Source organism: Rhinoraja longicauda, chromosome 41 (genome assembly GCF_053455715.1).
Source record: "Rhinoraja longicauda isolate Sanriku21f chromosome 41, sRhiLon1.1, whole genome shotgun sequence".
Taxonomy (NCBI): domain Eukaryota; kingdom Metazoa; phylum Chordata; class Chondrichthyes; order Rajiformes; family Arhynchobatidae; genus Rhinoraja; species Rhinoraja longicauda.
The window spans coordinates 2,500,373-2,528,284 of record NC_135993.1 but is presented as its reverse complement, the minus strand read 5'-3'; the positions used below and the strand labels follow the sequence as shown (position 1 = coordinate 2,528,284).

At 51.3% G+C, this 27,912-nt stretch overlaps 1 protein-coding gene across 5 annotated transcripts in view; it reads right to left on the bottom strand.

Annotated features, from left to right (window-relative positions):
- LOC144611689 (transcription factor RelB-like) overlaps positions 1–27,912 on the bottom strand; it is a 40,000-nt gene that overhangs the window by 5,847 nt on the left and 6,241 nt on the right. For 2 of the 5 annotated variants that reach the window (XM_078430914.1, XM_078430912.1), the window contains exons 2-9: positions 19,298–19,333; positions 17,337–17,872; positions 11,005–11,156; positions 9,913–10,004; positions 4,901–5,026; positions 2,499–2,603; positions 1,161–1,376; positions 5–70 (exon numbers count right to left, since the gene is read on the bottom strand). In XM_078430914.1, coding sequence (XP_078287040.1) covers positions 5–70; positions 1,161–1,376; positions 2,499–2,603; positions 4,901–5,026; positions 9,913–10,004; positions 11,005–11,156; positions 17,337–17,872; positions 19,298–19,333 — 1,329 coding nt within the window. The remainder of the gene's footprint in view (positions 1–4; positions 71–1,160; positions 1,377–2,498; positions 2,604–4,900; positions 5,027–9,912; positions 10,005–11,004; positions 11,157–17,336; positions 17,873–19,297; positions 19,334–27,912) is intronic. The other 3 variants (XM_078430910.1, XM_078430911.1, XM_078430915.1) reach the window with 3 other exon arrangements.

The window sequence follows — 27,912 nt, the reverse complement described above, 5'->3', positions numbered from 1 at the left end:
TCACCTATGAATGTGCTGATTGGAGGGAACTTGATCTTTCTTTTCCACTTGTGCTGAATGCCGTAGTAATCTGACGTGGGAAATAAAAGTGGTGAAGAATCAGCTCAAAGTCATCACACTGAGGTCATCCACACAACAGTCCCAGAGAGCACAGTCCCCATTGCCCACACCATCCACTGTCCCAACTCACAAACCATCACCTAACTATCTCACACTTGCTTGTCACACAATGCTGGAGTAACTCAGCGGGTCAGACAGCGTCTCTGGATAGAAGGAATGGGTGACGTTTCGGGCCGAGACCCTTCTTCAGACTGATGTCAGGGGAGGGAGGGGGGGGCGGTTTAGTTAGTTTCATTAACCTAAACTAACCCAAACTAACCCAAATTAACCCAAACTAATTTAAACTAACTAATTTAAAGTAACTAAATTAAATTAACCTAAACTAACCCAAACGAAATTAAAATAACTACATTAAACTAACCTAAACTAACCCAAACTAAATTAAACTAACTAAATTTAACTAACCTAAACTACCCAAACTAAATTAAACTAACTAAATTCAACTAACCTAAACTAACCCAAACTAAATTAAACTAACCTAAACTAACCCAAACTAAATTAAACTAACTAAATTAAACTAACCTAAACTAACCAGAAATTAGACTAACTAAATTAAACTAACCTAAACTAACCCAAACTAAATTCAAATAACTAAATTAAAATAAACTAAATTGAACCAAAACCGAAATAACTAAACTGACCTAAACGGAGGCTTTCCCCTGTACCTCGGCACTTGACAAGCAACAGGACGCACCCACCCATCCCTGCACCCACCCGCCCCTGCACCCACCCGTCCCTGCACCCACCCGTCCCTGCACCCACCCGTCCCTGCACCCACCCGCCCCTGCACCCACCCACCCACCCATCCCTGCACCCACCCGCCCCTGCACCCACCCGTCCCTGCACCCACCCACCCATCCCTGCACCCACCCGCCCCTGCACCCACCCGCCCCTGCACCCACCCGCCCCTGCACCCACCCACCCACCCATCCCTGCACCCACCCATCCCTGCACCCACCCGCCTCTGCACCCACCCACCCCTCCCTCCCACACGGAGTGGGAATGATCATCTGCCGGCTGGGCGCGGGCGCGTCCTTTACCGATGTCCCTGGGGATGTAGCGGAACTCGAAGGGGTCACTGTACTCCTTGTCGGAGGGTCGGTACAGCCGCAGGTTGACGGGCACCGGCCGCTGGATGTCGATGTCACAGTACGGCGGCGTCTTGAACACGATGGCGATTTGCCGATGGACGTCCGTCTGGGAAAACACACCCCGGGCCTCCCAACCATCATCGGAGAAGATAACTGCAATGTCTTCTGTGTAGGAGAGGGGGGGGGAGAGGGGGAGGGAGGGAGAGAGGGAGAGAAAGAGAGAGGGAGAGGGAGTTACAGATGACAGCTCACATTGACTTCCCCCCCTCCCCATTCCCCGACTACGGGTGCTGTCTGTACGGAGTTTGCACGTTCTCCCCGTGACCACGTGGGTTTTCTCCGGGTGCTCCGGTTTCCTCCCACACTCCAAAGACGTGCAGGTTTGTAGGTTAATTGATTTCGGTAAAGATTTTAAATTGTCCCCTGGTGTGTGTAGGATAGTGTTAGTGTGCGGGGATCGCTGGTCGGCACGGACTCGGTGGGCCGAAGGGCCTGTTTCCACGCTGTATCGCTAAACTAAACTAATCTTTATCGTGGCCTGTTCCTTCTCTCCAGAGGTGCTGACTGACCCGCTGAGTTACTCCAGCTTTTCGTGTCCGTCTTCGACTAAATACGTCAGTGACTTTGTTGGCGCGTCCTGCATGGGCGCTAACGGAGATCCTCGCGGTACCAAGCACACGTGTGAATAAAGCATCAACCGGTCCTTCAGTGGGCAAACTGCGCAGGAGTTGCTGCATTGTTGCAGGCAAGAGACCGCGGCCCCCGTGACAACAGTGCAGTCTAATGCGTGTAGACAGGGCAATGGTCAGAGCATGGAGAAACCACCCTCCACTCCCCTCCCTCTCCCTGAACTCCCTCTCCCTGAACTCCCCCTCCCTCCACTCCCCCTCCCTCCACTCCACGCGCTTTCCCCGCCTCTTACGTCCCCTCCAGGCCACTCGACTCCACTCTCCCCACCTCTCCCCCCTCCACTCTCCCCACCTCCACTCTCCCTTCCCCCTCCCTCCACTCCACTCTCCCCCCTCCACTCCACTTCCCCCCATCCCACTCCCCTCCCCCCTTACCTCCCCTCCCCTCCCCTCCACCCCTTCCCTTTCCTCTTCCACCCCTTCCCTCACCCCCTCCACTCTCCCTCCCTCCACTCCACTCCCCCTTCCCCCCACTCCCCTCCACTCTCCCTCCCTCCACTCCCCTCTCCCTCCATCCACCTCCCTCCACTCCACTTCCCCCCATCCCACTCCCCTCCCCGCCCCCCTTACCCCCCCCCCCCCCCACTCCACTCCGTACCTTTCTGCACCTTGTCACACAGGAGGAACAGCTCTTCGCCGCCCGTGCACACCCCACAGTCTTTGTTCAGCCGGCAGATCCGTAGCTCGGACGTGTTGGTGGCTTCTGTGCGGTGGAGAGAGAGAGAGAGAGAGGGGGGGGGGGGGGGGGGGGGGGTGTGAGATGAGGCGTTGAGACAACGTCAGGGCCCTAGTGAGACCGCACCTGGAGCACTGTGTGCAGTTGTACAGGGCCCTAGTGAGACCGCACCTGGAGTACTGTGTGCAGTTGTACAGGGCCCTAGTGAGACCGCACCTGGAGCACTGTGTGCAGTTGTACAGGGCCCTAGTGAGACCGCACCTGGAGTACTGTGTGCAGTTGTACAGGGCCCTAGTGAGACCGCACCTGGAGCACTGTGTGCAGTTGTACAGGGCCCTAGTGAGACCGCACCTGGAGTACTGTGTGCAGTTGTACAGGGCCCTAGTGAGACCGCACCTGGAGCACTGTGTGCAGTTGTACAGGGCCCTAGTGAGACCGCACCTGGAGTACTGTGTGCAGTTGTACAGGGCCCTGGTGAGACCGCACCTGGAGTACTGTGTGCAGTTGTACAGGGCCCTGGTGAGACCGCACCTGGAGTACTGTGTGCAGTTGTACAGGGCCCTAGTGAGACCGCACCTGGAGTACTGTGTGCAGTTGTACAGGGCCCTAGTGAGACCGCACCTGGAGTACTGTGTGCAGTTGTACAGGGCCCTAGTGAGACCGCACCTGGAGTACTGTGTGCAGTTGTACAGGGCCCTAGTGAGACCGCACCTGGAGTACTGTGTGCAGTTGTACAGGGCCCTAGTGAGACCGCACCTGGAGTACTGTGTGCAGTTGTACAGGGCCCTAGTGAGACCGCACCTGGAGTACTGTGTGCAGTTGTACAGGGCCCTAGTGAGACCGCACCTGGAGTACTGTGTGCAGTTTTGGTCTCCAAATTTGAGGAAGGATATTCTTGCTATTGAGGGCGTGCAGCGTAGGTTTACTAGGTTAATTCCCGGAATGGCGGGACTGTCGTATGTTGCAAGACTGGAGCGACTAGGCTTGTATACACTGGAATTTAGAAGGATGAGAGGGGATCTTATTGAAACTTATAAGATTATTAAAGGATTGGACACGTTAGAGGCAGGAAACATGTTCCCAATGTTTGGGGAGTCCAGAACAAGGGGCCACAGTTTAAGAATAAGGGGTAGGCCATTTAGAACTGAGATGAGGAAAACCTTTTTCAGTCAGAGAGTGGTGAATCTGTGGAATTCTCTGCCTCAGAAGACAGTGGAGGCCAATTCTCTGAATGCATTCAAGAGAGAGCTGGATAGAGCTCTTAAGGATAGCGGAGTCAGGGGGTATGGGGAGAAGGCAGGAACGGGGTACTGATTGAGAATGATCAGCCATGATCACATTGAATGGCGGCGCTGGCTTGAAGGGCCGAATGGCCTCCTCCTGCACCTATTGTCTATTGTTACCCACCACACGGCATTGCGAGGCCAAGCCGGCTGCCTGCCCCCTTTCTCCGGGGTTACGTCCGCGCCCCGGTAGGATCGCCAACCTCCTCGCTCCCGAATACGGGACAAAGGGTGACATCACCGCCCCGCGCCCCACGTGACCTCACCCAGCCAGCGGAAGCCATTGGTGGAGCGGGAGCACGTGGGCGCTGGCTGGGTGAGGTTACGTGGGGCGCGGGGCGGTGATGTCACCCTTATTTGGGAGTTGGCAACCCAACTAACACGGAATAACGCTTTCCGATACGGGACAAAACTAATTTACCCCCAAACTACGGGACGTCCTGGGTGGTGAATCTATGGGATTCTTTGCCACAGAAGGCTGTGGAGATATTTTATGTCAGGGGATATTTTTAAGGCAGAGATAGATTCTTGACCTATCAGTCTGAACCCGAAACGTCACCCATCCCTTCTCCCCAGAGACGCTGCCTGACCCGCTGAGTTACTCCAGCATTTTGTGTCTACCTTCGATTTTAACCAGCATCTGCAGTTTTATTTCCTATAGATTCTTCATTAGATTTTGGAGATACAGTGCAGAAACAGGCCCTTCGGCCCACCGGGTCCGCGCCGCCCAGCGATCCCCGCACACTAACACTATTCTACACCCACTAGGGACAATTTTTACATTTTGCCCAGCCAATTAACCTACATACCTGCACGTCTTTGGAGTGTGGGAGGAAACCGAAGACCTCGGGGAAAACCCACGCAGGTCACGGGGAGAACGTACAAACTACATACAGACAGATTAGTGCGGGTGTCAGGGGTTATGGGGAGAAGGCAGGAGAATGGGGTTCGGAGGGAGAGATAGATCAGCCATGAGTGAATGGCGGAGTAGACTTGATGGGCCGAATGGCCTAATTCTGCTGCTATCGGTTGTGAACCTACTCTTGTCGTAGATGGGCTCGGAGAGCACGGGCGGCAAGGCCATGTACGGCTCCTGGACAAAGGCCTGGAAGCAGAGGCGCACCACGTTCATGTCGATGTCCTCCAGGTAGTTGAGGGATTCTCCCACTGGGGACCAAGATCAACGCCGTCAGCACCCGGCCCACTAACCCACCGCCACCACCGCGACCAACCAACCCACCCACCAGGTCCACCAGGCCCACCCACCAACCCACCCCCACCCACCAACCCACCACCCGACCCACCAACCCACCCCCACCGACCCACCGACCCACCAACACACCGACCCACCAACACACCGACCCACCGACACACCAACCCACCGACCCACCAACACACCAACCCACCACCCGGCCCATCATGGACTTCACCTTGTCCCACTATCCCACCTCCAGCCTGAGGGTCCTGACACAAAACATCACTGAGGTGAGGAAAAACGTTTTCACCCAGAGAGTTGTGAATCTGTGGAATTCTCTGCCACAGAGGGCAGTGGAGGCCAATTCACTGGGTGAATTTAAAAGAGTTAGATAGAGCTCTAGGGGCTAGTGGAATCAAGGGGTATGGGGAGAAGGCAGGCACGGGTTACTGATTGTGGATGATCGGCCATGATCACAGTGAATGGCGGTGCTGGCTCGAAGGGCCAAACGGCCTCCTCCTGCACCTATTTTCTATGTTTCTATCACCTATCCACGTTCTCCAGTGATGGTGCCTGACCCGCTGAGTTACTCCAGCACTTTGTACCTATCCACGTTCTCCAGAGATGCTGTCTGACCCGCTGAGTTACTCCAACACTTTGTGTCTTATTCCCTTTATCATGTAACACTGTGGACGGCTCCATTGTAATCATGTACAGTCTTTCCGCTGACTGGTTAGCACGCAACAAAAAGCTTTTCACTGTACCTCGATACACGCGGCAATAAATTAAACAATGTGCACGCCGAAAATGATGCCAACTTAACCTAATCTCCTCTGAGAAATAGAACCATGACTTGAGAATGAGATGCTGTGGAGAGGGAACCTGTGGAGAAGTAATGCTAGCACGGCAAAGTGGGCTGAATGGCCTCCCCCACGAATTTTCCAGCATAATGTTTCCTGGTAGTTCATTTAATCATGTGTGAAAATCCTGTTCTTACATGCACATGATCCATTCCCCGCATATACACGTGCCTATCTAAAAGCATCTTAAACCGTGAACGTAGAACAGTGCGGCAGACAAAACTAAAGGGTGGTAGACACAAAAAGCTAGAGTAACTCAGCGGGACAGGCAGCATCTCTGGAGAGAAGGAACGGTGACGTTTCGGGTCGAGACCCTTCTTCAGTCTGAAGAGTCTCGACCCGAAACGTCATCTATTCAGCCTGTCTTCGTGTTTAAACCAGCATCTGTAGTTCCTTCCTTCAGTGTGTGTGTGTGTGTGTGTGTGTGTGTGTGTGTGTGTGTGTGTGTGTGTGTGTGTGTGTGTGTGTGTGTGTGTGTGTGTGTGTGTGTGTGTGTGTGTGTGTGTGTGTGCCGTGTGTGTGTGACCGTGTGTGTGTGCCGTGTGTGTGTGTCCGTGTGCGTGCGTGTGTCCGTGTCCGTGTGTGTGTGTGTGTGCAAGTCTAAACTAAAATCTAATCTATCAAAACGCTGTGAGAAGCCAGAGACTGCTTAGCCACTTTTGTTGTGCAACAGATTTGTAGAATTCATAAATAACCCAGATGAATCAGCAAAGGGCCAAAGGGAAACGGTTAAACGAGACAGTGAAGGGGCAGCGGTAGAGTTGCTGCCTCACAGCGCCAGAGACCCGGGTTCCATCCTGACTACGGGTGCTGTCTGTACGGAGTTTGTACGTTCTCCCGTTTGTACAATCTCCCTTCAGTTTCCTCCCACATTTCAAAGACGTACAGGTTTTGTAGGTTAATTGGCTTGGCATAAAATGTAAAACTGTGATGGATGTTTCTTTTTTCTGTTTTGTGTTGGTTTGTGATTGTGTGTGAAATTGCTTATTTTTATTGCTCCATTGCTGGACTGTGGGTGAACTTTCATTTCACTGCACATCTTGTATGTGTATGTGACAAATAAACTTGATTGATTGATTGATTGATTGATTGATTGATTGATTGATTGATTGATGCGTGTGTGTGTGTGCAGGATAGTGCTAGTGTGCGGGGTGATCGCTGGTCGGCGTGGACTCGGTGGGCCGAAGGGCCTCTGTGTGCGCGTCTCTGTGCGCTTGTCTCTGTGTGTGCGTGAGTCTCTGTGTGTGCGTGTGTGTCTCTGTGTGTGTGTGCGTGAGTCTCTGTGTGTGCGTGTGTCTCTGTGTGTGTGTGCGTGAGTCTCTGTGCGTGCGTGTGTGTCTGTGTGTGCGTGTGTCTCTGTGCGTGCATGTGTCTCTGTCTGTGTGTGCGTGTGTGTCTGTGTGTGTGTGCGTGAGTCTCTGTGTGTGTGTGTGTGTCTCTGTGTGTGTCTCTCTGTGTGTGCGTGCGCGTCTCTGTGCGTGCGTGTGTCTCTGTCTGTGTGTGCGTGTGTGCCTCTGTGTGTGCGTGTGTCTCTGTGTGCGTGTGTCTCTGTGTGTGCGTGTGTGTCTCTGTGCATGCGTGTGTCTGTCTGTGTGTGCGTGTCTGTGTGTGCGTGTGTGACTGTGTGTGCATGTGTGTCTCTGTGTGTGTGCGCGTCTCTGTGTGTGCGTGTCTCAGTGTGTGCGTGTGTGTCTCTGTGTGTGCGTGCATGTCTCTGTGTGTGCGTGTGTCTCTGTGCGTGCGTGTGTGTCTCTGTGTGTGCGTGTGTCTGTGTGTGCGTGTGTGTCTCTGTGTGTGAGTGTGTCACTGTCTCTCTCTCTCTGGGCCACTGTCGGCCGGGACAGTGTAGGCTACCGGAGTGTGTTCGGGGAGTGGGGCCGCCGTTGGTGGAGCGGGAACACGCGGCCGCTGGCTGGGTGAGGTCACGTGGGGCGCGGGGTGGTGACGTCAACCTTTGTCCCGTATTTGGGAGTGAGATAGTTGGCAACCGGAGGGAGGGAGGGAGGGAGGGAGGGAGGGAGGGAGTAATTTCTCCAGGGTGAGGGGAGACTCCAGTGAGTGGGAGAGGCAGCAGCAATGGTGGCTTGTGTGTTGCAGGGCCGTTTCCTGTGTGTGACTCTCCGTGTGGGCCTGCCTGCTTGTCTGGCGGCCGCAGCCTATCGCAGTGGCTCTGTGGTCAGGCAGTTGTTACATTTCACTCTCTATCTTTGTCATCCAGCAACACAAACCACGCTAACCCGGGGCAACTTAAAACCACCTGGCTGCTAAATCACAAAGCACATTGGCAGGCCAATATTTTATACCTCGGAAAAAAACTGCAGATGCTGGTTAAAATCGAGGGTAGACACAAAATGCTGGAGTAACTCAGCGGGTTAGGCAGCATCTCGACCCGAAACGTCAACCATTCCTTCTCTCTCGAGATGCTGCCTGACCTGCTGAGTTACAGATCTCGACCCGAAACGTCACCCATTCCCTCTCTCTCTCGAGATGCTGCCTGACCCGCTGAGTTACTCCAGCATTTTGTGTCTCCCTTCGATTTTAACCAGCATCTGCAGTTTTATTTCCCTAAACTAAACAATCTAGACAGCCTGCCAGTCTGCCTGAAGAAAAATGTTCCCAATGTTGGGGGAGTCCAGAACCAGGGGCCACAGTCTTAGAATAAAGGGGAGGCCATTTAAAACTGAGGTGATGAAAGGGCTAACATTACGAATGCAGCTATGTGGGTTTTATTGCAGGAGTGTAAAAGCTCCAGCTCGGATTATTCCTGGGGCATCCCTGTTGTCAGCATGGAAGCGTGGTTTATGGCTGATCGTATCCTCTGATATCAGCAACCAGCCTCAAAGCTTTGAAGTGTTAAGAACAACATCTTGCCATATGGACTGCCCTTTGTTCCCAAGAAAGAAGAGGTCGTCACGATGGACACGACACAGAGGTCCCGAAAGACACATAAAGATTTATCGGGCATTGTAAACTTGCCATATAAGGCAGTGATGGAAAAATACTGGCACATGTATTTAGGGTATAAAAGGTGAGTAAATGTAGGCTTTCGGAGAGAGAGGCTACACGAGCTTCCTGAGCGTTTCCGAGAACGCTTTGGTATCTAGGCTCTCTCCCACCTGGGTGAATAAAGAGGCTAAATGATTTTGGTTTAATGCTCGGTACGCATTAACCAAACTGATCTCCCGGTGGCCGAGCACTTCAACTCCCCCTCCCATTCCCAGTCTGACCTTTCTGTCATGGGCCTCCTCCAGTGCCATAGTGAGGCCCACTGGAAATTGGAGGAACAGCACCTCATATTTCGCCTGGGCAGTTTGCAGCCCAGCGGTATGAACATTGACTTCTCCAACTTTAGATAGTTCCTCTGTCCCTCCCTTCCCCTCCTCCTTCCCAGATCTCCCTCTATCTTCCTGTCTCCACCTGTATCCTTCCTTTGTCCCGCCCCCCTGACATCAGTCTGAAGAAGGGTCTCGACCCGAAACGTCACCCATTCCTTCTCTCCCGAGATGCTGCCTGACCTGCTGAGTTACTCCAGCATTTTGTGAATAAATGATTTTGGTTGTCTGACTATTCTGTTAATAGGTCACAAACTACAACAGTGAGAAGGAACCTTTTTCACCCAGAGAGTTGTGAATTTGTGGAATTCTCTGCCACAGAGGGCAGTGGAGGCCAAATCACTGGATGAATTTAAGAGAGAGTTAGATAGAGCTCTGGGGGCTAGTGGGATCAAGGGATATGGGGAGAAGGCAGGCACGGGTTACTGATTGTGGATGATCAGCCATGATCACAATGAATGGCAATGCTGGCTCGATGGGCTGAATGGCCTCCTCCTGCACCTATTTTCTATGTTTCTATGAAAGGTCCCAACCCTGAAACATGGCCATTCCCTCTGCAGATGCTGGTTGACCTGCTGAGTTCCTCCAGCACTTTGTGTGATTTCTCTAAGCCAGTCGTGTTCTCTAAACACAACACAAACTGAAGTTCTCCCAAAGCCATCTTACCATTGAAGGGGTCAATCCCAATCTTCAACCTGTGCTCGACAGCCTTCGTGGTTTCTTTCTTCTTCACGCATTGAATGCCAAGGTTAGTGAAGCTGGAACGAGAAGGCCAGGTTAGTGAAGGCACGGTGGCGCAGCGGGTAGAGCTGCTGCCTCACGGCGCCAGAGACCCGGGTTCGATCCCGACTGCGGGTGCCGCCTGCACGGAGTTTGTACGTTCTCCCCGTGAGTTTTCTCCGAGATCTTCAGTTTCCTCCCACACTCCCAAGGCGTGCAGGTTTGTTGGTTAATTGGCTTGGTGTAAATGTAAAATTGTCCCCAGTGTGTGTAGGATAGTGTTAGTGTGCGGGGATCGCTGGTCGGCGCGGACTCGGTGGGCCGAAGGGCCTGTTTCCGCGCTGAATCTCTAAACTCAACTGGAACTAGAAGGGTTATTGCGGACATTGGACTTTGTCTGTGGGACTGATGCGCTACAATGCTGAGAACTATATTCTGTGCTCTCTCTTCTCCTTTGCTCTGCCTGTTGTGCTTGAGTTTGATATGATGGGATTTATACACGGTATATCTGACCTTGGATCGCATGCCAAACAAGGTTTTTCACTGCACCTCAGTACACGTGAGAATAATACATTTAAACCTTAGCGTTTAGTTCGGAGATGCATGGAAATAGACTCTTTAGCCCACCATCGATCACCCCTTCACCCTAGTTCCACGTTATCCCACTTCCTCATCAACTCCCTACACTCTAGGGGGCATTTACAGAGGGCCGATTAGCTTATGAATCTGTACGTCAAAGTAGGAAACCGCAGCACCCGGAGAAAACCCACGCGGTCACAGGGAGAACGTTCAAACTCCACACAGACAGCACCCGAGGACAGGATCGAACCGGGGTCTCTGGCGCTGCGAGGCGGAAACACTACCGCAGCGCCACCTGAAGTTCTGCCCCAGCACAGCGGCGTAACTCAAAGTATCACCTGCAGACCACCGATGGTCAGCATGGGTTTGATGGGCCGAATAGCCACGCCACGCCGCCACCCCCGCCACCCCCCCCCCACCCCCCCCAACCCCACCCACCCCACCCCCCACCTCCCTCACCTGGCCTTCATGTTGCACTTGGGACTGACGGTGACTTCACAGATGCCATTCTGGCAATCCTTGCCCACCAGGCTGTGAGGGTGAGGCTTGTACGGCACGTCCTTGGTCACCAGGGAGACGATCATCTTCACCTCCCCCTGCCAGTTCTGGATCTGGGCGGGTGGAAAGCAGACGAACGTAAACGATCATTTCACAGGGACCATCCCAAGGAACTTTATTCCCCTTATCTGACCACTGCGCGCGGCCCACCGAGCCAGCTGCCTCACTCTGACGCAGGGTCTCGACCCGAAACGTCACCCATTCCTTCTCTCCCGACATGCTGCCCGACCCGCTGAGTTACTCCACCATTTTGTGTCTACCCCCAACTACCTCAACTTTAGTTTGGTTTAGAGATACACCGCAGAAAACAGGCCCCTCGGCCCACGCCGACCAGCGATCCCCGCACACTAACATCTCCCATCGGGCAAAAGGTACAGAAGTGTGCAAACGCACACCTCCAGATTCAGGGACAGCATCTTCCCAGCTGTTATCAGGCAACTGAATCGTCCTACCACAGCCAGAGAGCGGTGCTGAACGACTATCTACCTCTTTGGTGACCCTCGGACTATCCTTGGTCAGACTTTGCTGGCTTTACCTTGAACTAAATGTTATTCCCTTATCGTGTATCTGTCCACTGTGGACGGCTCGATTATAATCACGTGTTGTCTTTCCGCTGAGTGGTCAGCACGTAACAAAACCTTTTCACTGTACCTCGATACACGTGACAATAAACTGAACTGAGCAGAAATGAATTGAACTGAGAAAGGTTTGGGTTAACATACGATGAGCGTTTGTCGGCACTGGGCCTGTGCTCGCTGGAGTTTAGAAGGATGAGGGGGGACCTAGTTGAAACGTACCGAACAGTGAGAGGCCCTGATAGAGTGGGTGTGGAGAGGATGTTTCCACTAGTGGGAGAGTCTAGGACCAGAGGGCACAGCCTCAGAATAAAAGGACGTACATTTAGGAAGGAGATGAGGAGGAACTTCTTTAGTCAGAGGGTGGTGAATCTGTGGAATTCATTGCCACAGACGGCTGTGGAGGCCACAAGTCAGTGGAGTATCTTTAAGGCAGAGATTGACAGATTCTTGATTAGTGCGGGTGTCAGGGGTTATGGGGAGAAGGCAGGAGAATGGGGTTGGGAGGGAGAGATAGATCAGCCATGATTGGATGGCGGAGTGGACTCGATGGGCTTTCTTCAATCTCCAGCAAGCTGGCAGTAAAAGCAGTTGATGTATCTTGTTCAATAGTGATTGGACTCAAGATACATAATTAACAGAATGCACGGTGGCGCAGCGGGTAGAGCTGCTGCCTCACAGCGCCAGAGACCCAGGTTTGATCCTGACTGCGGGCGCTGTCTGTACGGAATTTGCACGTTCTCCCCGTGACCTGCGTGGGTTTTCTCCGGACGCTCCGGTTTCCTCCCACACTCCAAAGACGCGCAGGTTTGTAGGTTAATTGGCTTTGGCGACATTGTAAATTGTCCCCGGTGTGTGTGGGATAGTGTTAGTGTGCGGGGATCGCTGGTGGGTGTGGACCTGGCGGGGCCGAAGGGCCTGTTTCCCTGCTGTATCTCTAAAGTCTAAAGACTGCAGACGGCAACAGGTTTATGAGGATGATGCCAGGGAAATGCAGGTCGATGGTTCCGCCCCAGCTCCACACTCCTGGTGTCAGAGACAACGGCAGGTGTAACGGAATCCCCCACAGAATCTCCCGGACACTGTGGGAATCACCCTGGGCAACGGCCAAATTCCCAACCAAAACCCCCCACCGCTGAAACACGCCCTTGAAACACTCCCAGTATAATCACCTGCCAGTCGAATTCAGAGGCTGTACTGACAAGTGGGGCTTACATATAACATATAACATATATAACAACTACAGCATGGAAACAGGCCTGTCCGGCCCTACCAGTCCACGCCGACCATTCTCCCTGACCTAGTCTCATCTACCTGCACTCAGACCATAACCCTCTAATCCCCTCTTATCCATATACCTATCCAATTTACTCTTAAATAATAAAATCGAGCCAGCCTCCACCACTTCCACCGGAAGCCCATTCCATACAGCCACAACCCTCTGAGTAAAGAAGTTCCCCCTCATGTTACCCCTAAACCTTTGTCCCTCAATTCTGAAGCTATGTCCCCTTGTTGGAATCTTCCCCACTCTCAAAGGGAAAAGCCTACCCACGTCAACTCTGTCCGTCCCTCTCAAAATTTTAAAAACCTCTATCAAATCCCCCCTCAACCTTCTACGCTCCAAAGAATAAAGACCCAACCTGTTCAACCTCTCTCTGTAGCCTAAGTGCTGAAACCCAGGCAACATTCTAGTAAATCTCCTCTGTACCCTCCCCATTTTGTCGACATCCTTCCTATAATTTGGCGACCAGAACTGCACACCATACTCCAGATTCGGCCTCACCAATGCCCTGTACAATTTCAACATTACATCCCAACTTCTATACTCGATGCTCTGATTTATAAAGGCAAGCATACCAAACGCCTTCTTCACCACCCTATCCACATGAGATTCCACCTTCAGGGAACAATGCACAGTTATTCCCAGATCCCTCTGTTCCACTGCATTCCTCAATTCCCTACCATTTACCCTGTACGTCCGATTTTGATTTGTCCTACCAAAATGCAGCACCTCACACTTATCAGCATTAAACTCCATCTGCCATCTTTCAGCCCACCCTTCCAAAAGGCCCAAGTCTCTCTGTAGACTTTGAAAATCTACCTCACTATCAACTACTCCACCTATCTTAGTATCATCTGCATATTTACTAATCCAATTTGCCACACCATCATCCAGATCATTAATGTAAATGACAAACAACAGTGGACCCAACACAGATCCTTGGGGCACTCCACTAGACACTGGCCTCCAACCTGACATACAATTGTCAACTGTTACCCTCTGGTATCTCCCATTCAGCCATTGTTGAATCCATCTTGCAACCTCACTATTAATACCCAACGATTTAACCTTCTTAATCAACCTTCCATGTGGAACCTTGTCAAATGCCTTACTGAAGTCCATATAGACAACATCCACAGCCTTGCCCTTATCAATTTCCCTGGTAACCTCTTCAAAAAATTCAAGAAGATTAGTCAAACATGACCTTCCAGGCACAAATCCATGTTGACTGTTTCTAATCAGGCCTTGATTATCCAAATAATTATATATATTGTCCCTAAGTATCTTTTCCATTAATTTTCCCACCACAGACGTCAAACTAATAGGTCTATAATTGCTAGGTTTACTTTTAGAACCTTTTTTAAACAAAGGCACAACATGCGCAATGCGCCAATCTTCCGGCACCATCCCTGTTTCTAATGACGTTTGAAATATTTCCGTCATAGCCCCTGCTATTTCTGCACTAACTTCCCTCAATGTCCTAGGGAATATCCTATCAGGACCTGGAGACTTATCCACTTTTATATTCTTCAAAAGTGTCCGTACCTCCTCTTCTTTAATCCTCCTAATTTCCATCACTACTCTACTTGTTTCGCTTACCTCACATAATTCAATATCCTTCTCCTCGGTAAATACCGAAGAAAAGAAATTGTTTAATATCTCCCCCATTTCTTCCGGCTCAGCACATAGCTGTCCACTCTGACTCTCTAATGGACCAATTTTATCCCTCACTATCCTTTTGCTATTGACATATCTGTAGAACCCCTTGGGGTTTACTTTTACATTACTTGCCAAAGCAGCCTCATATCTTTTTTTCGCTTTTCTAATTTCCTTTTTAAGATTCCTTTTACATTCTTTATATTCCTCAAGAACCTCATTTACTCCCTGCCGCTTATATTTATTGTATATCTCCCTCTTTTTCCGAACCAAGTGTCCAATCTCCCTGGAAAACCACGGCTCTTTCAAATTATTATTCTTTCCTTTCCACCGAACAGGGACATAAAGACTCTGTACTCTCAAAATTTCACCTTTAAATATCCTCCATTTCTCTATTATATCCTTTTCATAAAACAACAATTTCCATTTCACTCCTTTTAAATCCTTTCTCATCTCCTCAAAATTAGCCTTTCTCCAATCCAAAATCTCAACCCTTGGTCCAGATTTGACCTTCTCCATAATGATATTGAAACTAATGGCATTATGATCACTAGACCCAAAGTGCTCCTCAACACATACCTCCGTCACCTGACCCATCTCATTTCCTAACAGGAGGTCCAACACTGCCCCTTCTCTGGTAGGCACCTCTACGTATTGCTGCAAAAAACTATCCTGCACACATTTTACAAACTCCAAACCATCCAGCCCTTTAACAGAATGTGATTCCCAGTCTATATACGGAAAATTGAAATCACCCACAATCACCACTCTGTGCTTACTACTAATATCTGCTATCTCCTTACATATTTGCTCTTCCAATTCTCGTTCCCTATTTGGCGGTCTATAATACACCCCTATAAGTGTTGCTAAACCTTTCTCATTTCTGAGTTCCACCCAAATAGCCTCCTTAATCGAGCCTTCTAGTCTGTCCTGCCAAAGCACTGCTGTGATATCCTCCCTGACAAGCAATGCAACACCCCCACCTCTTGCCCCTCCGATTCTATCACATCTGAAACAATGAAATCCTGGAATATTTAATTGCTAATCGCAACCCTCCTGCAACCATGTTTCACTGATCGCCACAACATCATACTTCCAGATGTCAATCCAGGCTCTAAGCTCATCCACCTTTCTTACAATGCTCCTAGCATTAAAATATACACATTTAAGGGACCCATCATTTCTTATTCTCAGTTTATTTCTTTTCCCTTCTTTCTCTCCTACTGCTTGGTGTCTGAAAACTGCAACTCAGAGCTGGGGCAGAGGACAAGACACAGAGAGAGACACATACACACACAGACACACAGAGAGAGAGACAGAGAGACACACACAGAGAGAGAGAGAGGGAGAGAGGGAGGGAGGGAGGGAGGGAGAGAGGGAGGGAGAGAGGGAGGGAGAGAGGGAGGGAGAGAGGGAGGGAGAGAGGGAGGGAGAGAGGGAGGGAGAGAGGGAGGGAGAGAGGGAGGGAGAGAGGGAGGGAGAGAGGGAGAGAGAGACGGAGAGAGAGAGACGGAGAGAGAGAGACGGAGAGAGACAGAGAGAGACAGAGAGAGACGCGCACACACACACAGACACGTGTCTCCACCTCACCCACACATTTGTCCGCCTTCCCCTCCAATACTGCTGTAGTATTCACTGCAGCCTCTCTCTGTCTGTGGGAACCAATCCCACATTCACTCCGCGCATTGCTCACTGGGCAGTGGTTGAGGCAGGGACTGTCACAGGGTCTAATAGACATCTGGACAGACAGGTGCATGGACACGAAAGGTTTTAGAGGGATATGGGCCAAAGGTGGGCAGGTGGAACTAGTATAGATAGGCAGTGTGGAAGAAGGAACTGCAGATGCTGGTTTACACCGAAGATAGACACAAAATGCTGGAGTAACTCAGCGGGACAGGCGGCATCTCTGAAGAAAAGGAATGGGAGACGTTTCGGGTCAAGACCCTTCTTCAGACTGAGATGGTGATTCTTGGTCTGTGCGGGTAAGTTGGGCTGAAGGGCCTGGATCCGTGACTCTTTGATCGACTTTAATAGGTAGCAACAGAAAACCGATGGCAACACAAAAACCCCATTGCCAATCAACACCAACACCAAGTCAAGGCCAACCTCAATACTATTCCACCCCCAACCCAACCCAATACCAAGCCAACGACAACTCAACGCCAACCCAACCCAACACAGGCCAATGCCAACACCAAGTCAAGGCCAAGCACAATACTAACCCACCCCAACCCCAACCCAACCCAACACAGGCCAATGCCAACACCAAGCCAAGGCCCAACACCAATATCAAGCCACGGCCAACACCAACATTACAGCAACACCAATACAAATCAACCGTAATCCAATGCCAGGCCAATGCCAACACAACACCCACCCCAACCCAACACCAAGTCAAGCCCAAACACAAGCCAACAGCAACCCAAGCCCACCCCAAGGCCAATAGCAACCAAACAGCATCTGAACCCAACTCCAACACGAAGCCAACCCAACCCCAACCCCAACCCAACCCCAACACCAACACCAGCCCAACGCCAACCCAAACCCAGCCCCAACATCAACCCAACATCAAGCGGGGAGGGGGGGACGGGGAGGGGGGAGGTTGGGGAGGGGGGTGGAGGGTGGGAGGAAGGTGGAGGGGGGAGGGTGGAGGGGGGGAGGGTGGAGGGGGGGAGGGTGGAGGGGGGGGGAGATGGAGGGGGAGGTGGTCCGGTGCTCACCTGTGCTGTGGGGAGGGTCTTGCTGACCTCAGTGCTGTTCTCCCCAGGGATGCTGCCGGCCGACCGTCCCTCACACTCGTAGCGGAACCGCATGCCCCGCTGCTTGGGCTGCTCGGTGATCACCAGCCTGGGGGCCATGTCCTCGGGCCCGCCGCCGGGGCGCCGCGCGGGGAAGCAGCGTGGCGGTGGCGCCCCGCTCCCGGTGCCCCGGCCTGACCCCTGGTGCTTCACCTGCGCCGGCCCCCCCGCTCCCCGGGAGCACGCCTGTGGGGGCCCCGTGCCACGGCTGACCAGCTGGGTGGGCCCCGGGCCCCTGGGCACCAGCTGGGGAGACCCCGTGCCCCTGGGCACCAGCTGGGGGGACCCCGCGGCCATGGGCAGCAGGTCGGTGATGTTGCAGCCCCAGCTGGGCACCTGGTCCATCAGCTGGTCTCTGATCTCCCCAATATGGACGTCGTTGAAGTCACATGGCTGTGCGGGCAGTGGCTCCTGGTCCTCCAGGTCTTTCATGATGTACTCGTTCAACACGTTCAGATCTGAAAACAAATCAGGACCATCACCTTCCGCTCGGCACAACCCTCCCCCTTGAACTCTCCCTCCCTCCTCATAGAAACATAGACATAGAAACATAGAAAATAGGTGCAGGAGGAGGCCATTCGGCCCTTCGAGCCTGCACCGCCATTCAATATGATCATGGCTGATCATCCAACTCAGTATCCCTTACCTGCCTTCTCTCCATACCCCCTGATCCCTTTAGCCACAAGGGCCACATCTAACTCCCTCTTAAATATAGCCAATGTACTGGCCTCAACTACCTCCTGTGGCAGAGAATTCCACAGATTCACCACTCTGTGTGTGGAAAAAAAACTTTCTCATCTCGGTCCTAAAAGACTTCCCCCTTATCCGTAAAGGGGCCACAGTTTAAGAATAAGGGGTAGGCCATTTAGAACGGAGATGAGGAAGAACTTTTTCAGTCAGAGAGTGGTGAAGGTGTGGAAATCTCTGCCTCAGAAGGCAGTGGAGGCCAGTTCGTTGGATGCTTTCAAGAGAGAGCTGGATAGAGCTCTTAAGGATAGCGGAGTGAGGGGGTATGGGGAGAAGGCAGGATTGAGAGTGATCAGCTATGATCGCATTGAATGGCGGTGCTGGCTCGAAGGGCTGAATGGCCTACTCCTGCACCTATTGTCTATTGTCTATTAAACTGTGACCCCTTGTTCTGGACTTCCCCAACATCGGGAACAATCTTCCTGCAACCTTCCGTCCCTCCCCAACTATCGCTACCTGCCCCCTGACCCTTGCCTCTCTCCCCAGTCTGAAGGGTCTCGACCCAAAACGTCACCCATTCCCTCTCTCCTGGATGCTGCCTGACCCGCTGAGTTACTCCAGCATTGTGTGATACCTTCGATTTGTACCAGCATCTGCAGTTATTTTCCTACACTACATCTCTCCTCCACTCCCTCCCACCCTAACTCCCTCTCCCTCCCTGACACTACCTCCCTCCCCACAGGAGCAGGATTAGGCCATTCGGCCCATCAGGTCTACTCCTCTATTCAATCATGGCTGATCTATCTCTCCCTCCTAACCCCATTCTCCTGCCTTCTCCCCATAACCCCTGACACCCGCACTGATCAAGAATCTATCCATCTCTGCCTTACAAATACCCATTGACTTGGCCTCCACTGCCATCTGTGGCAACGAATTCCACACATTCACCACCCTCTGACTAAAGAAATTCGTCCTCGTCTCCTTTCTAATTGGTTTCACCAGTCTCGTCCGAGCATCTGGTTTAAAGTAACCTCAATCGACCCTAACCCTGATACAAACACAGAAACATAGACAATAGGTGCAGGAGGAGGCCATTCGGCCCTTCGATCCAGCACCGCCATTCATTGTGATCATGACCGATCGTCCACAATCAGTAACCCGCGCCCATCAGTAATGAGGAATTCCGTGAAACTCACCGAAATTCTGATCGGCTTGTAGAAACGGACTGGGACCTGGAAAGGCAAGAGAGGAGACACAAAGGAGACAAAACGAAAAAGTTAATCAACTGGTTTTCGTCCCAAAGGATGGTCTGAATAGGCATGCGGACTGTTCTAGAAGCAATGAATCGACCCCTGTGCGTCCAAAAACTAGCCACGTTTAGTTTAATTTAGAGGTACGGCGCGGAAACAGGCCCTTCGGCCCACCGAGTCCGCGCTGACCAGCGATGCCCGCACACTAACACTATCCCACACACACCGGGGACATTTTACAATTATACCAAGCCAATTAACCTACAAACCCGCACATCCTTTGGAGTGCGGGAGGAAACCGGAGCACCCGGAGAAAACCCACGCAGGTCACGGGGAGAACGTACAAACTCCGTACAGACAGCGCCCGAAGTCAGGATGGAACCCGGGTCTCTGGCGCTGTGAGGCAGCAACTCTACCGCCGCGCCATCATTTTGAGTCTGTCTTCATTTTACTAACCATGTTGGCAATATTGTCATCAAGATTGACAAAGGGTACCCCAGCACCAAACCCTGTGACCTGTCACTGGCCCCTGACCCCCAACGTGAACCCCAACGTGAACCACAACCTTCCACCTCCACCCTTCCACCTCCACCCTTTGACCCCTTCCACCCTTTGACCTCTTCCACCACACCACTGTGACCAATCGACCAGCTCACTCTAGGTCACACATTGACAGGTGATTCTTCAGGTTGGGACCTCCTAGTTACTAATCCCAGTATCCCGTATCAATAGGGAAACCAGGAACTTCAGTTGCTGGTTTACAAACAAGAGACGGGGTGCTGGAGTAACTCAGCGGGTCAGGCAGCATGTTTGGAGAACATGGACAGGTGACATTTCACAGAGTGCTGGAGTAACTCAACGGGTCAGGCAGCATCTCTGGAGAACATGGATAGAAACATAGAAAATAGGTGCAGGAGTAGGCCATTCAGCCCTTCGAGCCTGCACCGCCATTCAATATGATCATGGCTGATCATCCAGCTCAGTATCCTGTACCTGCCTTCTTTCCATACCCCCTGGTCCCTTTAGCCACAAGGGCCACATCTAACTCCCTCTTAAATATAGCCAATGAACTGGCCTCAACTACCTTCTGTGGCAGAGAATTCCACAGACTCACCACTCTCTGTGTGAAGAAATGTTTTCTCATCTCGGACCTAAAAGACTTCCCCCTTATCCTTAAGCTGTGACCCCTAGTTCTGGACTTCCCCAACATCGGGAACAATCTTCCCGCATCTAGCCTCTCCAACCCCTTAAGAATTTTATATGTTTCTATAAGATCCCCCCTCAGTCTTCTAAATTCCAGCGAGTACAAGCCTAGTCTATCCAGTCTTTCTTCATATGACATTTCACAGAGTGCTGGAGTAACTCAGCGGGTCAGGCAGCGTCTCTGGAGAACATGGATAGGTGACGTTTCACAGAGTGCTGGAGTAACTCAACGGGTCAGGCAGCATCTGTGGAGAGAAGGAATGGGTGACCGTTCGGGTCGAGACCCTTCTGTCTGAAGTTTGAAGAAGGATCTCGACCCGAAACATCAACGATTCCTTCTCTCCAGAGATGCTGCCCATCCCACTGAGTTACTCCAGCATTTTGTGTCTATCTTCAGGGTAAACCAGTATCTGCTGTTCCTCCCTACATATTAAGTGCAGAAGTTGGGAGGTCATGTTACAGTTTCGGGTCAGGTCCCTTCATAAGTGACAGGAGCAGAATTAGGCCATTCGGCCCATCGGGTCCACTCCGCCATTCAATCATGGCTGATCTATCTCTCCCTCCTAACCCCATTCTCCTGCCTCCCCCCCGTAACCCCTGACACCCGGACTAATCCACTTACTTACCCCGAGCAGGAGTACGTTGAGCAGTTGTGGATACACAAGGTTCTGCCAGCTCCAGGTTCTGGCCTGGATGGACTCCAGCAGATGGGAGTGCACTGGGCAGAGTGGGCCCTTGTATGCTCGCTCCAAAGCTGCCCGGCTATCCTGAGCCGTGTCTCAGCTGTGACTGAGCAAGGCCGAGGACAGAGTGCCTCTTTAAAACGTGGCGGGAAGAGGAAGCGAAACTCGGGAATCGGGCAGCAGCCCACAACCCACGTCAGCAACAAGCTAACCTTCTCCCACCACCCCCTCCCCACTCTCCCCGACCACCAACCACCGCACAAATGAGTGCCAATAATTCCCCTTCTCCCTCCCTCGCTCCGAGCCAACAATGCACCATCCCCACCCCTCAGTGGCTGGTTCTGGGCAGGTGGCCGGCTTGGATTCACAGAATAGGGAAGCACGGAGACTACAGAGCAGGAAGGAACTGCCTATGTTGCTTTACACCGAAGATAGACGACAAAGTGCTGGAGTAACTCAGCGGGTCAGCGGTAGAGTTGCTGCCTTACAGTGCCGGAGACCTGGGTTCCATCCCGACTACGGGCGCCGTCTGTACGGAGTTTGCACGTTCTCCCCGTGACCTGCGTGGGCTTTCTCCGAGATCTTCAGTTTCCCCCCACACTCCAAAGACGAACAAGTTTGGAGGTTAATTGGCTTGGTTTAAAAGTGTAACTGTAAAAATCGCCCCTAGTGTGTGTAGGATAGTGTTAATGTGCGGGGATCGCTGGTCGGCGCGGACTCGGTGGGCCGAAGGGCCTGTTTCCACACTGTATCTCTAAACTAAAGAGTGCACCATGTTATCGGAAAGATATTGCCAAGCTTGAAAGGCTTCAGAAAAGATTTACGAGGAAGTTGCTGGGACTAGAGGGTGTGAGCTACAGGGAGAGGTTGAGCAGGCTGGGTCTCTATTCCTTGGAGCGCAGGAGGATGAGGGGAGATCTTCTAGAGGTGTACAAAATCATGAGAGGAATAGATCGGGTAGATGCACAGTCTCTTGCCCAGAGTAGGGGAATCGAGGACCAGAGGACATAGGTTCAAGGTGAAGGAGAAAAGATTTAATAGGAATCTGAAGGGTAATTTTTTCATACAGAGGGTGGTGGGTGAATGGAACGAGCTGCCGGAGGAGGTAGTTGAGGCTGGGACTATCCCAATGTTTAAGAAACAGTTAGACAGGTACATGGATAGGACAGGTTTGGAGGGATATGGGCCAAACGCGGGCAGGTGGGACTAGCGTAGCTGGGACATGTTGGTCGAGGTGGGCAGGTTGGGCCGAAGGGCCTGTTTCCGCACTGTATCACTCTGTGACTCGAGGCACAGCAAGATCCCACAGTGCGGCCGCTGGCACTGAACGATCTGGTATGGCGCGGCGAGACGAAGCTGGTGGCGCTCAGCACACAGGAGGAACAGGAAGGATGGTTTTTGGCCCCATTCCCAGAAGCCGGATCCTCCTCTCACCCAGCTCCACTTGCCCAACCCGTCAGACAACATTCCCTTTCCCCCAAGCAGGCTGGCATTCTGTTGAGGCTTCAGATACCAATTCTACTCCTGGTCTCTCCCCATCGCTTGAAATAGAAACATAGACAATAGGTGCAGGAGGAGGCCATTCGGCCCTTCGAGCCAGCACCGCCATTCAATATGATCATGGCTGATCATCCACGATCAGTACCCCATTCCTGCTTTCTCCCCATATCCCTTGATTCCATTAACCCTAAGAGCTAAATCTAACTCTCTCTTGAAAACATCCAGTGAATTGGCCTCCACTGCCTTCTGCGGCAGAGAATCCACAGATTCACAACTCCCTGGGTGAAAACGTTTTTCCTCATCTCAGTCCTAAATGGCCGACCCCTTATTCTTAAACTGTGTGACCCCTGTTTCTGGGATTCCCCCAACATTGTGAACATTTTTCCTGCATCTAGCCTGTCCAATCCCTGAATAATGTTATTTGTTTCTATAAGATCCCCTCCCCTCTCATCCTTCTAAATTCCAGTGAATACAAGCCCAGTCGATCCATTCATTCATCATATGTCAGTCCCGCCATCCCGGGAATTAACCGGGTGAAGTTTGCAGCATGAAAACAGACCTAACTGTTCCATGCCGTCGAAGATGCCCGATCTAAGCTAGTCCCACTTGTAGATTAGTGTAATGGTGTCACTCATGCTATGTGTCATGCTTTTGTAGTGACGCCCCTTTAGCTTTTGAGTGACCACTGCGTGTGTGATTGGGGTTAGTGTAAGTGGAACGAGCAGGCGTGAGGTGGTGCTTGCTATGTAGTTAATAAAATCTTTGGATCATTATCCAGGTGTAAGGCTTATGTAAGGCACAACATGGTGTCAGAAGTGGGATACAAACCCACGCCTCCATTTGGAGGCGAAGATGGAACAGGCAGAGGAGCTGTTGCCGACATGGATTGTTGTGTTGGCAAAAGCATGCAAGTTGGCAAAAGCATGCGAACTTATCATCATATATCATATATATACAGCCGGAAACAGGCCTTTTCGGCCCTCCAAGTCCATGCCGCCCAGTGATCCCCGCACATTAACACTATCCTACACCCACTAGGGACAATTTTTACATTTACCCAGCCAATTAACCTACATACCTGTACGTCTTTGGAGTGTGGGAGGAAACCGAAGATCTCGGAGAAAACCCACGCAGGTCACGGGGAGAACGTACAAACTCCTTACAGTGCAGCACCCGTAGTCAGGATCGAACCTGAGTCTCCGGCGCTGCATTCGCTGTAAAGCAGCAACTTCTACCGCTGCGCCACCGTGCCGCCCATTGTACGATCTGGATTATACTGGGGAGGAACTGGCCCGTTCACAGGCAGGATGTGTCGCCTGTTCCATCTTCGCCTCCATATCCATCGCCTGTTCCACAGTTTGCTGCTTCGTCTTCATCACGCCTTCATCACCTCCCGTCTGGACTACTGTAACAGCCTCCATCCTCTATGGTTCACCCTCAATAAACTCCAATACATCCAGAACTCCGCTGCCCGTCTACTCACCCACTCCCCGGTCCGTGACCATATCACCCCCGTCCTTTACAAGCTCCACTGGCTCCCCATCCCCCAGAGAATCCAGTACAAAATCCTCCTCATGACCTACAAAGCCCTCCATAACCTGGCCCCATCCTACCTGACTGACCTCCTCCACAGACACACTCCCACCCGCACCCTCCGCTCTGCTGCTGCCAACCTCCTGTCCCCCCCCATCCGGATCAAACTCAGATGCTGGGGGGACAGGGCTTTCTCCATCGCTGCTCCCACCCTCTGGAACTCACTACCTCAGACCATCAGAGACTCCTCCTCACTCACCACAATCAAAACATCACTGAAGTCTCACCTGTTCATCACTGCCTTCAACCACTGACCGTCACCTCACCTTATTTTTCCTTTTCTGTTCGTTTACTTATTTTTTTATTTTTTTTCCCCATGTTTTAGTAATCCCTGTAAAGCGTCTTTGAGTTTTTAGAAAAGCGCTATATAAATGTAATGCATTATTATTATTATTATTCGTCTCCAGGGACGTTGATTCAGTCCCCCTCGCCTGTGGAATCACCTGCTCTCTCCCCGGATAAGAAGAATGTAGATGGTCTCAATCGTACACGCGCTGGTCGTGTTTGCAGGCCGGTTGTGAAGTACCCGGACTATGTTTAACTTTCCTCCAGTTTGTCACCGATTGTTATACATGACGTGCTTAGTTTATGGGTCTGTATCGTTGTTGATTCTTTAAGAGGGGGGGTGTAGATTAGTGTAATGGTGTCACATTAATACTACCCCACACACACACTAATACTATCCCACACACACTAATACTACCCCACACGCACTAATACTATCCCACACACACACACACACACACTAATACTACCCCACACACACACTAATACTATCCCACACACACTAATACTACCCCACACGCACTAATACTATCCCACACACACACACACACACTAATACTACCCCACACATACACTAATACTACCCCACACTCACCAATACTACCCCACACACACTAATACTATCCCACACACCCACCCCACACACACTAATACTATCCCACACACGGGTGGGTATGCGGGGGGGGGGGGGAATCTTTCTTTTTTTTTTTCTTTTTCTTTTTTTTTTTAGGTCTCTTCCGCGGGGCCTTCCATCACCCGGCGCGGCTCGGCCGCGGGACTGAACAGCGCCCGGTGCGGCTCGGCCGCGGGGCCTTCCATCGCCCGGTGCGGCGCGGCCGCGGGACACCATTCTGCTTTAGTTAAACATTTTGTTCAAGATGGCCGCGCCGTTGTGTTTGGCTGCCTGCCACTGTACGTTTCTTTTTTTTTTCCTCATCAGATGTGCAGCACTTTGGTCAACGTGGGTTGTTTTTAAATGTGCTATACAAATAAAATTGACTTGACTTGACTCATGTTATGTGTCATGCTTTTGTAGTTACCCCCCTTTAGCTTTTGAGTGACCACTGCTGGTGTGATTGGGGTTAATGTAAGTGGAACGTGGAGGCATGAGGTCGTGCTTGCTATGTAGTTGATAAAGTCTTTGGATCATTATCCAGGTGTACGGCTTATGTTATTATACGGTCAGCACAACACACTCATTACACGAACCCAGATTCAGAGACAGTTTCTTCCCAGCTGTTATCAGGGAACTAACACAACCTCATCGGGGACCCTCGGACTATCTTTGATCGGACTTTACTGGCTTTATCTTGCAGTTTTGGTCTCCTAATTTGAGGAAGGACATCCTTGCTATTGAGGCAGTGCAGCATAGGTTCATGAGGTTAATCCCCGGAATGGCGGGACGGTCGTACGAGGAAAGATTGGAAAGACTGGGCTTGTATTCACTGGAAATTAGAAGGATGAGAGGGGATCTTATAGAGACGTACAAAATGATAAAAGGACTGGACCAGCTAGATGCAGGAAAAATGTTCCCATGTGTTGGGGGAGTCCAGAACCAGGGGCCACACAGTCTAAGAATAACGGGGAGGCCATTTAAAACTGAGATAAGAAAAAACCTTTTCACCCTGAGAGTTGTGAATTTATGGGATTCTCTGCCACAGAGGGCAGTGGAGGCCAATTCACTGGATGAATTTAAGAGAGAGTTAGATAGAGCTCTAGGGGGCTAGTGGAATCAAGGGATATGGGGAGAAGGCAGGCACGGGTTACTGATTGTGGACAATAGACAATAGGTGCAGGAGGAGGCCATTCGGCCCTTCGAGCCAGCACCGCCATTCAATGTGATCATGGCTGATCATTCTCAATCAGTACCCCATTCCTGCCTTCTCCCCATACCCCCTGACTCTGCTATCCTTAAGAGCTCTATCTAGTAATCATGTATTGTCTTTCCACTGGCTGGTTAGCACGCAACAAAAGCTATTCACTGTACCTAGACACATGTGACAATAAACGGAACTAATCCCACCTGCCCGCATTTGGCCCACGTCCCTATAAACCTTTCCTATCCATGTACCTGTCCAAATTTCTTTTAAATGCTGTTAGAGTATCTGCCTCAACTACCTCCTCTGGCAGCTCGTTCCATACACCCACCGCCCATCGAGTGAAAATGATGCCCTTCAAGTTCCTATTAAATCTTTCCCCTCTCACCTTAAACCTATTCATGCCCTCTGGCTCTCGATTCCCCTACTCTGGGTGAAAGACTCTGTGCATCTACCCGATCTAGAAACATAGAAAATAGGTGCAGGAGTAGGCCATTCGGCCCTTCGAGCCTGCACCGCCATTCAATATGATCATGGCTGATCATCCAACTCAGTATCCCGTACCTGCCTTCTCTCCATACCCCCTGATCCCTTTAGCCACAAGGGCCACATCTAACTCCCTCTTAAATATAGCCAATGAACTGGCCTCAACTATCTTCTGTGGCAGAGAATTCCACAGATTCACCACTCTCTGTGTGAAAAAAAAACGTTCTCATCTCGGTCCTAAAAGACTTCCCCCTTATCCTTAAACGGTGACCCCTTGTTCTGGACTTCCCCAACGTCGGGAACAATCTTCCTGCATCTAGCCTGTCCAACCCCTTAAGAATTGTATATGTTTCTATAAGATCCCCCCTCAGTCTTATAAAGTCCAGCGAGTATAAACCTAGTCTATCCAGTCTTTCTTCATATGAAAGTCCTGCCATCCCAGGGATCAATCTGGTGAACCTTCTCTGTACTCCCTCTAAGGCTAGAATGTCTTTCCTCAGATTAGGAGACCAAAACTGCACACAATACTCCAGGTGCGGTCTCACCAAGGCCCTGTACAACTGCAGCAGAACCTCCCTCAATCTTCTAAATTCCAGCGAGTACAAGCCGATTCCTCTCATGATTTTATACACCTCCATTAGATCACCCTTCATCCTCCTGCGCTCCAAGGAAGAAAATCCTGGCCTGCCCGGCCTCTCCCTGGAGCTCTGGCCCTCGATTCCCGGCAACATCCTCGTTTATCTTCTCCGCTCTCTATCCTGATTCCAACAAAGCTGTGTGTGTGTTTGTGTGTTTGTTTGCGCCCGCGTGTGTGCGTGCGTGCGTGTGCGCGTGTCTGTGTGTTTGTGCGTGTGTGTGTGTGTGTGTGTGTGTGTGTGTGTGTGTGTGTGTGTGTGTGTGTGTGTGCGCGTGTCTGTGTGTTTGTGCGTGTGTGTGTGTGTGTGTGTGTGTCAGAGAGACAGTGTTAGTGTGCGGGGAACGGCAATGTTGGGGG